Raw genomic sequence first — 18,330 nt, 5'->3', positions numbered from 1 at the left:
GGTTTAGTAAGATTCTTGTATTTGTCCCCACTGCTCGACTTAACACGATTTTGAGTGACATCGTTATTTTGATATAAGGCATCAGATAGTATCAAATATCTTAATATCTCTGATAATCTTGTTCTGTAAAATTCTTTGGATCCTTCTTTGTGATGAGCTCCAATAATCCAGGAGTGCCAGGATATCTAGACCAGCTATTTTTCCCACTTAAATTAATTTTTATGTTGTCCCCTTCGAATGTTACTCTAGATTTCCCAATTTTGCAAACAATACCCTCGTTTGTTTCCAAGGTAGGATACAATAAAAACACTTCATCTTTTTCAAATTTTCCAGTACTTAGGTAATCCCTTGCCAGGGGACCCAACTCAATTTTCTCATATTCATTTATAGTTTTAGTAGGTGGTTGTTTGAGGGTCAGAAATGTGTGAATGCTGGATAAGGGTGTGGGGGGGGGAAACTCTGCATATTTTTTAGTAGCAAGGGGGTACCAATTCATTTATGAGATTTTTATTCTGACAACTGATATACCAAGACAACTGATTGCATTGATAATTGGTTGGTCTTGACGCTTGTTTTGTTCATAAAATCCTCGATTTTCTGATTTCCAACCTTGGAAACGTTTGGTCATTTAATCACGTAATTTAAAATTATCTTCAATGTTATGTTTTGACATATTTATTTTTGGATTAGAGGTTATTTTATATTCGTTTAAACATTCAAAAAGCCGTTGATGTTTTTCTCTAAATTTTCCATTGTTAGGTTTTCTAGTCATGTCGATGGTAACAAACCCAAAATAATCACTGTTACAACAAGATGAACAGAATTTTGAAAATTGGTTATAATTTAAATCACCCCCACGTAATCATCATATGCATGTTTTAAATTAGTATGATCTTGAAGAAACAAACAAATTAGGTTTGTATTATCTCGAAGTAATTGTTTAGGAATTTTGGAATAATTTGGATCTAAATAAAAGCAGTCTATTTCTTTGTGACGACCCTGTGTAAAGAAATTCGGATTCCGTTTTGATTTTTTAGAATAACATCATCAAAAACTTCAACCCAATTTTTCAAACAATCATTGAGAGTTTTTTTGGCGCAAATGTAGCTATGTTAAGTCCCTCGTACAGCTTCATTAGTTCCTTGTACTTTGGTTGTTCTAAACTTTTAGAAAATACATACATGTGTATATTTTCCCAATCTAGCTAGATTTGGGCCGAGCAGGAAATTATCTATCAGCAAAGAGATTTTTCAAAAACCAGAGGGGCCTGCAATGAGTAACCTTATATTATCAGGTAACAACTCCCCATTGCATTTACTAGTTTCTACAAAACCTGGTAAACACTGTACTACATTCCATGTTGGTGTCAAATAATCAACAGATTTGCTTATACCCAACTTCTTTTTGGCCGTCCTAGCCATTTAAAATAGAATTTATTATTTTTCTTACGTAATATTTTCTCAATTAAATATTATCTGGATATTTTGTTTTACATAGTTCCTCTTCATAGAATCTCCCATTTAATATTTTATTATAATTACCTTTTATGATATATGTATTTCTATTCCCTGGTAAAACTTGAACTACAGTGAATAAGTCTGAAATCCAATTTTTGGTGAATCCCTTTTTAAACAAATGTTTAAATGTACTGACTCCTATTTTGTATTTTGGCTTGTTGGTAGTGTATTTATATTTTTGACAATAAACATTAGAAATCAACCTACACTCATCAGATTTGGTTACCTCAGCAGGTTTCATGTGAATAGTTCTGTGTACTGAATTATTATAATTATGAACTAGCTCGGGTAAAATTTGTACCCATTTATAGTTACCCTGTAGATTAAATTGCCTCCAAATGCGATTTTTTAATTTTCACTTGAATCGTTCCACTATACTCGCTTTCAAATCACTGTATATAGATTTTTTTTAATAATATATTGTTGCATTAACTTGGTAAAATTAAAATTATAGAATTATTTTCCTCTGTCTGTCCGTAAATATTTTGGTATCCAATCCTCAATAACTATCGACTTTAAGATACATTTTCATCATCATTTAAATCCTGCAAAACATCAAATCAATTTGACAGTTTAATTTGGTAATCTTTCTTTATTCTTTCATCAGAAAATTTTCCTGTATTAAATTTTATAACTTTTAGATTTTGTTGCTTATGATTTATCACTGCGAGTCTTTCTCTTAATTTAGAAATTACTAAATAATGGTCACTGCCATAGTCAGCACCTCTATGTGAACGAACATCAATTATGCTAGTATGCCTTCTCTTATCAATGAGAATATGATCTATTTGGTTATGAGTATTACCATCTGTAGAAGACCAGATATATGTATGGATATCTTTATGTTTAAAAGTGGTAATTTTCACAGTTAAATTCTTTGATGTTACATAATTAATTAATTAATTTTATACCATTATCATTACTTCATTCATGAAGATTTTCTTTACCAATCGTGGGTTTAAATGTCACTTCCTTACCAATCTGTGCATTACAGTAACCTAACAGAATTTTGATATCATACTGGGAACATTTATCAAGGACCTGCGTTAAATCTGGATAAAAAAACATTTAGTGTTATCATCTTTAGCTTCTGCTGGTGCATTTATGTTTTTTGAAATAATTCTACACCACCTACCTTGTAAAACTTCATATGATATCCTATCAGTAGTGTAATTGATGCTACAACCAGGACCGGAAAGTATGAACCCCCCTCTGGCAGATTTGTCTACACTTAAAACTTGCTCAACATGCCCATATGAGCTTTTTGCTCAAGTGTGGAACCCCGTCTAATCCAAGATTTTTGTAAAAATGCCCTCGGGAATTTCCTGAGAAAGTATGACCCCCCTCAGATTGATTTGCCTACACTTATAAAAGGCACTTCTGTGAGATTGTTGTCCATAAACCTGTCAAAAATATGCCCCTTTTGATATTTTTTTTGGCCACACCTAAAACTACGCCAAACGTATTAACACACACACCCACACACACACACACACACATACACACATATTTACTTCCGCTCCACTTCTGGTTTATTTCTGCCCACTTCCGGTCCACTTCCGGTATATTATCAGCCTTTTCTACCTATTTCTGCCCACTTCCGGTCCACTTCCGGTCTATTTTCGGCTATTTCTACCCATTTCTGCACACTTCCGGTCCACTTCCGGTCCACTTCCGGTCTATTTTCGGCTATTTCTACCCATTTCTGCCCACTTCCGGTCCACTTCCGGTCTATTTTCGGTTATTTCTACCCACTTCCGGTCCACTTCCGGTCCACTTGTGGCCTATTTCTGGTTTATTTCTATTGCATCATGTTTTGCAACAAATTATTACCTAATATTATGCATTAGGCATGTGTTGTTTTCTGATTAATTGGTTATGACATAATGTGATGATGTGGTGTTTTCTGATTGGTTTAAATAAGCAGGGTTTCTATTGGCTCTATAAATCTATATAAGCCAGAGCACAGTGCAGATTCTTCACCATTGCTGGATCGGCAGTGGAACCCACATCGCGGGGGATAGAACCTGAACAGGCTCCACCAAAGTATAGGAGACTTGAAGCATATAATTTGGCGGAATAACCCAAGTAAGGTCATAGAAACAATATACAATGATACAATAAAAGCCAATTTTTGGCAGGGGGGCCAAAGAGATTCCTAAATACAAAATAATTAATATCTCAAGAACTAATTGACATAGAGCTATGCAGTTTTTTTGTCTGCACTGAACCCAACTGATATTTTTTATTAAGCACAGAATTTTGATTTGAATCCCAAGAAATTTTATATAATAAACAAACAACAAAAATACGAAAGCCAAAAATATTAACACACACACATACACATACACACATACAAATCACACTGCTGAACCCAACTGATATTTTTTATTAAGCATAGAATTTTGATTTGGACCCCAGGAAATTGTATATAATAAACAACAACAAAAATGCCAAATCAAAAACATTGTAATCAATGCAATAAGAATATATCCAGCCCCAATTGGGCTAAGCATCAAAGGAATTGTAATCCAGACAAATGCAGAACTCCCACAAAAATATGCCCTAAATGCCATAGAGAATATAGCATGCAATACTTCACATATACACATAAAGGTACTTGCTCTGCACAGTCATCAACATTGCCCCCACAACCATCAACATCTGGTCTGAAAAGGAAGCATGAAACACCTGTTAATGCTTCACCGGCAAAGCAGCCACGCTATGAACCCATCCATAGCAGTTTTAATGGCCAATTAAGGGATTACCGGTTTGTATCAGAGCCAAGATGTGGTATTAAGAATTTTTTGAACAGTGTAAATCCTGATGTGCAGGCAATTCTAAATGCACAAAATGGCTCTTATAAGCTGTCCCTCAAATTGTTTACACAATATAAGAAGCCAAATGGCACAAAATTTACACAGCCCCACATAACAGAAACTGTACCGGTATATTCAAATGCAAATTCAGACAAAATAATAAGCAGTTTGATAGATCAATTGAATATTAAACACTCTGAATTTGCAGCAAAAGAGTCTGGATGGAGCCTATGCGGATCTTCACACAAGTTATATGTTAATATTTCTGAATTCAACCCATTACAAGGTTCCACTTATGTGCCATTACCTGCCAATATCAAAAACAAAACAGCCATGGTTAATATAAAAAATAATGACGAGAAATGCTTTTTGTGGTGTATTTTAGCTGCTTTGTATCCAGTTTCAAGGCATCCTGAGAGAATAACTTATTATAAACAACATGAACACAATTTCGATGAGGCAATGGAGGGTTTAGAATATCCAATGCTTGTTCAGAATATTGATAAATTTGAAAAAAAAAGGCCAGGCACATCAATGGCAAACAATTATCTATTAATGTATTTACTTGTTCTACTGGCCGTGACAATTGCTTGATAGATCCTCTCAGAATCAGTACACTTGATGATGAATCTGCTATTCCGATTGATCTGCTCTTAATTGAAAAGGATGGCACAAATCATTACACTCTGATACATAATCTTGAAGCTTTAGTCAGAACACAACTAGACAAAACTCATAGAATATTCAAGTTGTGCAGAAGATGTTTGACTGTATTTGATGGTCAAAAAATGGTGAATGGGGTTCGGGAAAAAAATGCAGAAATTGCTAAAAACAAGTTAATTGAGCATCTGAAATACTGTGGCAACCATAAACCTGTTCATATGGAGATGCCAATGCCAAGTGAAAGTGCAAAATTCAAAAAGTTTGAAGCCTTGTTGGAACACCCAGCATATATAGTCTGTGATTTTGAATCAAATCTCAAACCTCTTGCATTCTCTAGCCCAGATCCTGAGGAATCTTCAATTACACCATACCAGCTACATGAACCTTCCAGCTTTTATTATGTGGTTGTACAGGGTGGTGTGGTTAGTAAAGAATATTTATACATGGGAGCAGATGCCATCAAAGAATTTGCACATAGAATAGAAAATGAGTGCCATGACATAGCATCTAATGTCCTATTAAAATCAAAACCTATGTTGCCTTTAACAGAGAAACAGATTGAAGATTTCAACAATGCAGAAAAATGCCCGGTATGTGATTCTGATTTTTCAGATGCAAATATCAAGGTGAAACACCATTCTCATATAGATGGTAAATTCTTAATGGCCCTGTGTAATAGCTGCAATATTAAGATCCAGAGACCAAAATTTGTCCCTATATTTTGCCATGGTGCATCCAATTATGATTTTCATCATTTGATCAGGTACGAGGGGTTTGACAAGCAGAATTTAAATATTTTAGCAGAAAATGATGAGAAATATATTGCCATTAACAAAATAATTAAAGTTAATGGTGTTTCTATTCACTTAAGATTTCTTGATTCATACAGAATTTTATCGGCTAGCCTGGCTACACTGGCCACTCAATTATCTGATGATCAATTCAAAATCACATGTGCTTTGTTTCCAAATCAGGACCTGAAATTAATTAGGCGGAAGGGTGTATATCCATATGATCATGTTACAGATTTTTCTAAATTTGATGAGTGTTCTCTGCCACCACAACAAGAGTTTTACAGCAAAATCAGAGGATCTGGAATCACTGATGAAGATTATCACCATGCCCAGTTGATGTGGAACAATTTAAAATGCCAGACATTTGGTGATTATCACAAGGCTTATTTAAAACTTGATGTGACCCCCTAAGCTGATATAGTGCAGGCATTCAGAAAATCTTCCATGCAAAATTATAAGCTGGATCCAATGTATTGTTAAAGTGCTCCGGGCCTAGCATGGTCTTCAATGTTTTTGAACACTAAAATGCAGTTGGATCTGATCCAAGATCAAGATATGTATCTGTTTATGGAACAATGTATAAGAGGAGGCATGGTGCAATGTTCTCAGAGATATGCCAGAGCAAATAACAAATATATTCCTGATTATGATCCAGCATTGCCATCAAATTATATACTGTATGTAGATGCAAACAGCCTCTATGGTTATGTTATGATGAAAAAACTGTCATATGCAGTGCTTGAGTAGTTGAAGATTTCAATATTTTAGATCTTAAAGATTTTGATGACAGTAACTATATCCTGTTCTTAGAGGTTGATCTGACAATTCCCGATGATTTACACAACACATTTTCTGATCTGCCCCCAATTCCCGAGGTTAAGTGTTCACCTGGCTCTAAACAGAAGAAATTGATGATGACTCCAGAGCCGAAACAGGATTATGTTATATATTACAAAAACCTCCAGTTCCTGATGAATCATGGTGTTCAAGTAACCAAAATGGGAAAAGTTTTGAGGTTCAGGCACTCAAGATGGTTGAAGCCATATATTGATACAAACACAGAGCTTCGAACATCTGCAATGAGCCAATTTGATAAAACTTTGTTTAAATTGATGGTCAATTCAGTGTATGGCAAAACAATTGAAAATGTCAGAAAACATATTGATGTTAAAATAATTACTGACCCCAGCCGGAGCAAAAAATTGATTGCAAAGCCTAATTTCAATTATAGAAGAATTTATGATGAAAATATGGCACTTTTCAACATGAAAAAATCAAAGATTATGTTTGATAAGCCTATTTATGTAGGGGCTGTGATATTGGAATTGGCCAAATTATACATGTTAAAATTGTATTATGATGTGTTGAAACTTTTTATGGTGATTGTGTAAAATTGATGTACATGGAAACAGATAGTTTTGTTCTTGATATTCAAACAGATGATGTTTATCAAGATATAGCACAGCCTGAATTGTTTAAATATTTTGTGGCATTTGCTGGGTTAAGAGCCAAGATGTACAGTTTTGAAACATGTAGTGGCGCTGTTGCCAAAAAAGCCAAGGGCATTGGCAAAGTAACTGTTGACAAAGAGCTTGAATTTGAAGATTACAAAAATTGTCTCAAATCATGTAGCACAATCAGAACATCAGAAAATAGAATTCAGAGTGTGGATCACTTGTTGACTACAAATATTGTAAGAAAAGTGGCTCTGGATCCACTTGATGATAAGAGATGCATTTTATCATGTGGCATACATACTCTACCATGGGGGCATTGTGATATGAATAATGGCAATCAATGCCCAATTACAGAGCATGATTTGAAATAAATAAACATGCCTATGAACTTATTTGGGTTCAAAAAACAGGCTATTATGGAGCTGCCAACACCACAACCCTCTTCTGATATAATATCTAAACTAAGTGGCTTGTTAATTATTCATCTGAACAGCATACTTAGAGATGTTAATGATGAAACAGGTAAAACATTGTACATATTTACCAATAATTTAAATCATTATCAATTACCTGTAGGTGGGCAATTACAATTTATTACAACCCCTGAGGGTGATGTCAAGATTTCAATAGGGAGAAATATTTATAGAATTAAGCACTCAAACATGATTTCTGGCACTGTATATACTGTTTCTGCTGGTGACTGCTTATATATTGAGGTCCCGGGATCATATGACAAGCTTATACCTTTTTTTATAGAATTAAGAATCAGATATTCAATAATAAATAACCACTAAAACAAAAATGCCTAATGATATATTTGGCCATACAAGACATGAAGATCACAGTGATGAGATTCTGATGCTTGATGTCAGAGTCAAGAAATTAAGAAGTGATTTACAAGCTTTACAAACCACACTTAATACCAGTCTTCAACTAGAAATTACAAATTTACAATCACAATGCATGGACCCTCTTCTTAAAATTGACTCAGAACTCAAATTATTGCTTCAGAAATATACTGACTTGGCCACATTAGATAATTTTCAAAGTTTAGAAGAAGCTGTAGCAGCTCTTCAAGCCAAATTTAATACCCAGGCCAACAACTCTGAGCAATTGAAACAGCAATTGGAAGAACAGATTAATAATGTCCAGGCACAGCTCCAAACAATTGTCAAAAGCATAAAATCACAAGAAGATTTTGATCTAGTGATTTCCACTCTAAAGGAACAGATTCAATCATTACAGATACCTAATCTGGACCCTCTGAACAATGCCATAGCCGAGGTTAAAGAAAAAATTGAGACACTTGAAAATTTTATGAACAACTTGCCATCTTCTGATGCTTTGAGTGCAATAACTCGGAGTGTTGCCAATATTAAGCTGCAACTTGAAACATATGAAGATTTTGGAAAAATTCAAAGTACCATAACCCATCTTGAGGGTACAATAGCAGCAGTGCAAAGTGATTTGACAAATATACAAGAATCTCTAGAATCCCGCCTGCCCGGTATTGTAGATACCCTTGTTAGTGTCCAGGAACACATCACAAAACGTGAAAACCTCAACACTGAATCTGAGCTATCTCATTTTCATCACTTGATTGATGATATCCAAACAAAGCTTGAAATTTTACAACAATCAACACCCACTCAGGCAGATATAGCCCTGCTCCAAAATGCTATGCAAAATGTGGCTGATGCTTCTGAATTAAATGATGTGAAATTGGCACTTGAATCTTTGCAAAATACTGTATCAAATCTGCCTACATCACAGGAACTTCAAAATATTAAGAGAGCTGTGAATCGCATATTGAAATGAGAAGATATCAAGAATATCCAGACAGAGATCAAACAACTTACTCAGACAGTGGCCACTCTACCAACTAATCAACATATTAATGAACTGCATGCCCTGTTTGAGGATATCAGAAGACAGGTCCATGATCTTACTGCTCAAAATTCAAAATTGGCAGTTATTGAAAATTTGCAACAAATTGTAGCTAATATCAAGCAACAGCTAGGGACCATGGAATCCAATCAAGCAAATGCCCTGTCTGTTTTTGCCACCCAGATTCAAGAGATTGTGCAACAATACAAGAAATTTGTTGTGGACATAAAAATCAAGCCAGGCCATGATGATGTTGTTAGGACCATCAATGAGCACCTTGAATCTGTAACAAGCAGATTGCTTACAGCAGAAAAAGAAATAACAGGCATAATCGAGAATCCAAAACATACAGTAATTCTTGAATTGTACAGCATCCCCAACAAAGAATATGATTCACTATTTACACCAGGTGGCAAAATATATATACTGTCCCCTGCACAATTTTATTACCAGTTTTTTGTTGGGGGCACATTGAGACCAATCAAGATCAAATATTGTCTTCAACCACAGGCACACCACTACCCTACCTTATCAATAACAAATGCAGATAACAAAATAAAAATCACCAGTGTAGAGTTAGAGGATTTTACAGATCCCAATACATTAGAAACATCTTATGCTGAAGATGATGGCTCTCTAGAATTTCATATACAAATAGGAGACAAATTATATTTAGAAAATCCTGTAGTATCAGCTGCTGAACATCCCATAGTTGCAATATTCTTGTTTTCATATTATGTCTAGACAAATTATTGTTGATGAATTACACAGACAAGCCAGACATAATTATAAGAGACTGCCAGTAGTCACAAAAGGCATAGATGATTTATGGCAGAGCGACTTCATTGAGATTGCAAGTGGACAGCTGAAAAACTTATACAAAATCAACAAGGGCTACAAGTATCTACTCACTGTAATAGACACATTTTCAAAATTTGCCTGGGCTGTGCCACTCAAATCCAAGACTGGAAAATGTGTTACAGAAGCCATCAGGACAATCATCAATCAGAGTGGAAGATCACCGCGCTATTTGCAAACAGATAATGGCAAAGAATTTTATAATTCTGTGTTCCAACAATTTATTAAAAGCCACTCCATAAAACATTATTCGAGTTACAGTGATCTCAAAGCCTCAATTGTAGAGAGATTCAACAAAACCCTAAAAAATCTTATGTATAAACAATTTACACTTCAAGGTAATTATAAATGGCTTAATATTCTTCCAGAACTTCTACATAAATATAACAACTCAGTCCATTCCACAATCAACATGAAACCCTCTGAAGTAACTTCATCTGATGAGCAAAAATTGATCAGGACTGTTTATTATCCTAGATACCAGCCAACAACAAGAAAGGCCAAATACAGGGTGGGTGATCAAGTAAGAATCAGCAAATATAAGCACTTATTCAAAAGAGGCTTTACAAGAAACTGGAGCACTGAATTATTTACACTGGTTCAAGTTAAACCTGGGACCCTTAACACATATATAATAAAAGATCACCGAGGAGAAATTCTCAAAGGCAGATTCTATGAAGAAGAACTCAACAAAACTAAACAGCCTGACACATATCTCATAGAAAAAATCATCCGCAGAAAAGGCAACAAGTTATTTGTCAAATGGCTAGGACTTCCAGAACACAGCTGGATCGATGCAGACAAGGTGATAATATGAGCACCTGGGATGTTATAAAAAGGCTGCCAGAACCTGAACAGCAGAATAAGAGAAATGGCAAGTTGTTGCCTGAAAATATTAGATGTCTTATTGTTGGGCCATCAGCTTGTGGTAAAACTACACTAATGATTGATAATTTTTTATTGGCACCCAACTGGTTAGACTGGAAAAACAGGCACTTGTATGTTTTCTCCAAGAGCTTGGAACAATTAAAATATCAGCAGCTGATGAAGCTATATGATGGATTGGATATAGCCACCTTTGAACCAGATGTTAAGCCACTTCATGAATGTCTCGATAATTCTGTTGTTGTGTTTGATGACATTATACTGGATAATCAAAACAAGGTTAGAAATTTCTTTACACAGGGCCGACACAAAAACATTGATTGCTTCTACCTGGCACAGACTTTTTCTAAAATTCCAAAGCAGCTGATCCGAGACAACAGCAATTTTATATGTGTGTTTCATCAAGATCATACCAACCTCAAACACATACATGACGAATATGTAGGTGGGGACTTGAGCTACAATGATTTTTCTAAGATTTGCAGCAGGTGCTGGAACCAGGACAGTTATGGGTTTGTCACAATTGATATGACAAGAAAACCCAATAGTGGCAAATACAGAAATAAAATCAACAATTTTCTAGACATTGAAACATATATAAATAACCATGAAATGGCCAATCATTGATGATCTTAAATTAAGAGATTATCTTGTAAAAAGATTTAAGGGATGGAAATCACAGAACCGAGGAATTTATGAACAACACAAACAAACAGAACAGCCTATTATTGATGCTATTAGTGAATTAGGTAAAAATATAAAAACTGTTACAGAGCAAAATCAAAATTTGATCACAGAGCTTGTACCTGTAGCTGCAAGGAACATATTAGATTATCCAATCACCCCACTTTCCAGTATTCATACACCTAGTCCTGTTGTTCCTCGAAGAATTGAAGCTACTCAGGATCCTATTGAATTGGGTCTTCTTGCTCAAAAATATTTAAGCACTTCTAAAGACAACAAAGATGAGGTCTTTGGCTTATATGCTGACACAGAGCGTGATGGTAGCATCATACATAGAATTGGCAATTTCAGAGTAACATTTATGGGAGATGATCTTATTGTATATTTAGAATCTCGTCTTGGAGAAAAAGGTGCTTTTGATAAGTATCTTGGCACACCTGGATTGTGGGAACTGATGACTAGGAAAAGGCCTGGCAACTATACAGATCAAGATTATGAGCACTACAAAGAAATATTAATAAAATCAGATGCTCTATACCAGAACAATGATCCCACACAAAAAAGAGTCAAGTCTAGCAGTGGAGCAAAATACAACAATTTAATCAAGCCCATATTGTCACAAATTAAGACAGGCAGTGGAATCAAACAATACAACACCCTGCCTAAAGAATTTGTGTGGGTTGATGATGTCAGGAAACTTGTGGATAGGTTATTGGTGATAGCTGGGGAGGAAAATGCTGGCAACCACAATTTTTACAATGAAAAGGTTGGAATTATGGACATGATAAGCACAAAATTGTCTAATTTTATAGTGAATGACACTAAGGGGATTGGATATCTTATAAAAATTATTAATACTCTACCACCTAAATTTTGGAATATTTCTGAGAGCCAGGGACTGGTTAATGACATTATAAACAATCTGCCATTTGAACTACACATTCCAGGCTATCAGTATTGTGGTTCAGGCACAAAATTGGACCATAGATTAAACAGAGGTGATCCTGGTGTTAATCCTCTAGATGCTGCTTGTAGAAACCATGACATAGCATACATCACACATTCTGATCTTGACAAGAGACATGTTGCAGACAAGAAATTAGAAAAGGCTGCATTTGGTAGATTTGTAAGCAAAGATGCTTCTTTAAGTGAAAAAATAGCAGCATTGGGAACCACCATAGCTATGAACACCAAACAAAAACTGGGGTGGGGGCTGTGAATATGTATATAATAAACCTACAATGAAGGCAAAGGGTGTTATGTATCAAATACCTTATGCAGGTCTTAAATCTCTTAAAACTATTGATAGTCTTTTAACCAAAAAGCAGCGCAAGAAAAAAAGCTCTTGTCTTGCCAAGGGCCATGGTATGAAATTGTTGCTTAGTACCCCCCAATTAAAAAAATTACAGCAATCTAGAAAAAAATCACATGTGGGGGGTTTCATCTTTACTATCCCGGCCATCTTAGCAGCACTTGGGGATGTTGGGAGCTTGGCTGGGGGATCAGCTGCCATAGCAGAAACAGTAATAGATGCCAAGAAGAATAAGGCAGAATTAGATGAATTGAAGCGCCATAACCTGGCCATGGAGAAACAAGGCAAAGGTGTTAAGAGAGCCATGAATAAGTTTAAAAAAAACAAGAGACGCTTACAAACCAAGATATTGAAGCTTTAATCAAGCCACTGGGCATCAAAAATTTTAGACGTGTGTACATGTCTGATTCTTTCCAGAACAACCACTCAACATAGAGTGTGGCATAGTTAATTTGGATAAGTACAAAAATCAGGGCACTCACTGGATTTGTTATCTTAAATATTTAAAAAAATGAGGCATTTGTGTTTGATTCATTTGGAGGTGTTCCACCTGAAAATTTAATAAAATATCTAAAATCAACTAATCTTTATTACAATAATGCCCGTGTTCAAAACTTCAAAGATGTTAATTGTGGACATTTGTGTTTATCTGTTCTTAGATATATGTCTCAAATAAATAAACCATCAATTGAAAATTTTCAAAAAGCCTTGTGGTATCTGAAACATCATGGGGGTATTCCATCTCACCAGCCAGAATTCAATATTGAAACACAAATTGCATGATGAAATAGCGTATCCCAAAACAATAGATCTCAGAGCATTTTATGGCATGTACTTGATCCCTAATATTACACACCACAACAACAAAATTGCAGTAGGGGATCAAAAAATTGTCATCACTCCAGGGCAATATAATCTGTCCACTCTAAATGCTCAATTACCCAGAGGTATAGTATTAACTCAAAATTCTGTCACTCACAGAGTAGAGATTGTATCTGCTACAGAAACAGTGGATCTGGGTACTATAGGAGACCTGTTAGGCTTTGAGAACAACACAAAACTTGAACCGCCCATCAAACACACTGCTATTAATATACCTACATTCTTAGCCATAGAGACTATGAATATTCACTGTAATGTGGCCGAGGGTATGATCACCAAATCAAATGGCATAGGCACTCACAAACAAACTGGCATCATTGCAACATTCAAACCTAATTCTGAATTTATGGTGCCAATCATCTACACTCCATCCCCAACATTATATTTTCCTGTGTGCCATATTAGAATAGATTATATTGAATTGATGGTCACTAATGAAAAAGAAGAATTAGTTGATTTTGCTGGAGCCACAACAACTGCAAGCATAGAGATTAATATTTAAATAAAAATACATACAAAAAAAATGGAAAATATTGAGAGTTATGAGCTACAATCATTCCCTCCAAACAGGAGGACATTTGCAAATTTAAATCAACCCAACACAGAGATTGAGGTTGATCTTGATGTAGGGGATGGCTTTATACACCCCCACAGAGCAGATCTATTCATCAAATTTGATTTTGTAAAGCTCGCTGGAACAGATTATCCGGCAAATTCAAATATAAGATTGGTGGACAATTTTGTTCCGCATCTGTTCTCTGAAATTGAGATCAGAAAGCATGGTGTTGTTATAAACAGAGTGGATTATCCCGGCATTACCTCCACAGCTTTGGCCACAATAAATTATCCAAAACCGAGGCTTCTTACTACAAAATAGGTGGATTTGAGGCTGGTGATAAAATTTTATCCAAGAGCCACACAATGCTGTTCCCTATGAGATTGTTGCCAGGATTCTTCTCAGATTACAAAGATATTATGTGGAAGGGTGGTTTAAGAATCACATTTAGAAGAGCTGCCAATGATAATAATGCTTTGATGAGGTACAGGGGAAGCTCTGCCCAATACCCTACCTGATGAAGGCAAATGCATTATTCAGACTATGGAGCTAAGAATCCCAGTTGTTGAATATGAGGCCAGTTATGCTCTTAAATACAAAGCTGATATAATAAAAAATCCACAAATTCCTTTACAATTTTATACATATCAATGTGTACAGAAGCCCGCAACTGGTACTTATTATGAGTTTGATGCTACAAATTCATTCTCCAGTATACAATATGACATGCCGGATTTTGTGGTGGTTCTGTTTCAGACTGGAAGACACAATAATCAGGAAAAAAATTCAAGTAGATTTGATAACTGCAACATCAAGAACATATATCTTAAAAATGGCAGAAATGAGGTATTTCCTAGACAAAATTATAATTTAGACATGTCCAAGGATGATTTCCTTAAATTATATGAAGCATTTACAGCATACAAAAGGGTCACTACTGGCAATACTGACATGTATTACACACCAGATGAATTCAAAGCACAGAGACCCATGTTTGTCATCAACACTTCAAAAAGAAAACAAGTTGTGGTTAATGACAGGACAAACATTAAAATTATCTGTGAATTCCATGAGGCATTACCTGATGACACCATATGTAGTGTTATTCTCATAGGTGAAAAATCATATGTTTATGATGTAAGAAATGAGAGAGTCACAGAGCAATTCTAGAAAAATTACATTATCTTAATACTAGATATACAAGTTGAGCCTGGTGCCCAATTGAACTTAAACCGGAAGTAAATATGTGTGTGTGTGTGTGTGTGTGTGTGTGTGTGTGTGTGGGTGTGTGTGTGTTAATACGTTTGGCGTAGTTTTAGGTGTGGCCAAAAAAATATCAAGAGGGGCATATTTTTGACAGGTTTATTGACAACAATCTCACAGAAGTGCCTTTTATAAGTGTAGGCAAATCAATCTGAGGGGGGTCATACTTTCTCAGGAAATTCCCGAGGGCATTTTTACAAAAATCTTGGATTAGACGGGGTTCCACACTTGAGCAAAAAGCTCATATGGGCATGTTGAGCAAGTTTTAAGTGTAGACAAATCTGCCAGAGGGGGGCTCATACTTTCCGGTCCTGGTTGTAGCATCAATTACACTACTCCTATCATTAATAAATTCTACTGTTCTAAGAGCAGAGATAATTATATTATTGATGAAGAAGCCTGTTCCAAAATATAGATTTTCAGTACCACCATAAAAAGAGTATAATTTTTAGTTTACAATTCCCTTCTCCTGGCCAATAACTTCCTGCACAGCTACTACATCTAATTTAGACTAACTATCTCATTAACTGTACACTGGAATGACCCCGTCCGGTACAGGCTCAGAACATTCCAGGTGTCTAATTTAATATCGTTATTCCCAATGTAGAGCTTATCCTTAGTCCAGGGAAATCCGAAAGTTGTCCCCACCCGGATATCCGAATGGGGAATTATTTTACCTCCGGAATATTTTACCTTGTCATCATCCATAGCCTCATATTGCTGTTTCTTGACATGTCTTTTACAGTGCATAGTTGTCAGATCTACGTTTAACCCCCAATATGAATGGAGGACCGCACCTGTCGTTGGTCAGCGGATCCCTCGGATCTACCTGGGAGGATCACATAGTAGTCCACCAACTGTACCCCACTTCCGCCAATTGTGGGACGCTTGTAGAGCCATGCAAGACAGCTCTGTAAATCCCAACTGAGCAAAATGTTGACCATTTCTTTCTGTTGGTTGACTAACTACAGTTAACAAGCTACTGGGAGATGAGGTCGTCACATCCCTACTGTCGATGATGTATTAGTATTCTGCAATAGCAGTCTAGATGCGATTGCTCTCGGTCAGTGCATTGCAACATATAATACAGTATCCGGAGCCAAGGTCAATGTCAATAAAACTGGTTGTTTACAGTTGAGTCTTCGAAGTGCTGCAAGCGTGGAGACAGTGTTTCCAGTACAGAACATACAATAGATACTTGGCATTATATTTAACACTACGATGCAGACTAGTATAAATTACATTTACTCGAAATTATGAAAAAATGTACATTATTTCTTGAACAATTACAAATATGTTAATATTAGTTTAATTTCAGGCGTTATCTTTTTAAATGTATATGGTCTTTTGCATCTCTGGTACGTTAACATGCCAAATTTTACCTCTCCCACAAATACATTTCGAAACAATACAATCACTCACCAACCACTGCTGTGATGAATTCTCGCCAAAGTTTATTGATTAATCATTATGAGAAACTATTACTGAACTTTTAGCTTATAATCTGATATTTTGAAACTTTCATTGTGTGTCTAAATGTAGATATCTTATGTTCAACTAAATCTTCGTAACTTTTTATTGCCTGTTCAAGAGATTAAAGGGTGAACCAAAAATTTAGCTGGGCTAAACATGCTCGCATACGTAATAGTGTACAATTCTATTTTGCTCCATGTTCTTCGTTATGTTATTCTGACAACCACTTCGGTGAGTAAAGCAAGTAATACTATGATACAATTATGAATCGTGCTACGTACATTCTACGAGATGTAATTAGTTAGCTATAAAGTTTTAGTTGTAAATTGTTAACATTCAAAATATTTCAAACAATTTTCTTAATTAACATGCAGTATTTATAATTACTTAGAAAATACAAGAACGTGGATAACGAGACGAGAGGAAAGGTGTACGATTTCTTATCTGAACTTGTGAATGTTATACCAGGAAATATGACAAGATTTCAGAAATATAAATCAAGTTTTGACAATGGACGTATGAATTTCCACGATACATATATGCAGGTAAGTAAAATTAAAAACACATATTTCTGAATTTACTTAATGTGCTAGTATTACTTTGTATTTTGGGAAGAGGTGTTCTCAGAGTATCACATAATGAGGTCGTGGACAAGTGGTATTGAAATAATTAAATGGTACAGAATATTATTATCCTGCAATAGTGATCTTTGTTATTAACAAACATATAATAGGCCATACATTACGGTTTGGAATAACTCCATTACTCTTCAATTCCAATTTAGGATATAAAATGGTAGTTTTTTATTGTCTTGTTATTTCTTTCGAAAATTTTATTTAATTCTTTAACGTTTTATACATTACTCACTTATTTAACTAATTTCTGACTAGAAATATCTAGTGCGTTTTTAAATTTCAATGTCCGGAGATATAGTTGTAAAAAGTATAGTATAACGTTATATGGGGCATCTCATTTACTATCCTTTACAGTGTCATAACAATTACATGTTACAACATGTTCTAGAGTGCTCAAGTAACGGTAATAATCCCTTGAATAACATGTTGAGGTAGAATTTCAGAAGTCTTTAATGTTTTTATGTTATTTGAGATATTCGATGTTCATTTATGTGGTTCTGTTTCTTCTGTAAGGTAGTCAAATTTCCTCCTTCATCATAATATTTTTATCTTGAAACATCGTATACTAGATGAATAAAAAATTCATGTCATGGATTAAAGTATCAAATAGTGTGGCAAGTAAACTGATCATAATTTCTTCTGTTT

At 35.2% G+C, this 18,330-nt stretch overlaps 1 protein-coding gene across 1 annotated transcript in view; it reads left to right on the top strand.

Annotated features, from left to right (window-relative positions):
* LOC145992337 (uncharacterized) overlaps positions 1-18,330 on the top strand; it is a 352,774-nt gene that overhangs the window by 327,535 nt on the left and 6,909 nt on the right. The window contains exon 2 of the mRNA XM_083128719.1: positions 17,442-17,595. Coding sequence (XP_082984845.1) covers positions 17,442-17,595 — 154 coding nt within the window. The remainder of the gene's footprint in view (positions 1-17,441; positions 17,596-18,330) is intronic.

This window comes from Lepisma saccharinum, chromosome 9 (assembly GCF_977018435.1).
Source record: "Lepisma saccharinum chromosome 9, izLepSacc3.1, whole genome shotgun sequence".
Classification (NCBI taxonomy): domain Eukaryota; kingdom Metazoa; phylum Arthropoda; class Insecta; order Zygentoma; family Lepismatidae; genus Lepisma; species Lepisma saccharinum.
Note: the sequence above shows the minus strand (reverse complement) of the source record. Positions and strands in the feature narration are given on the sequence as shown.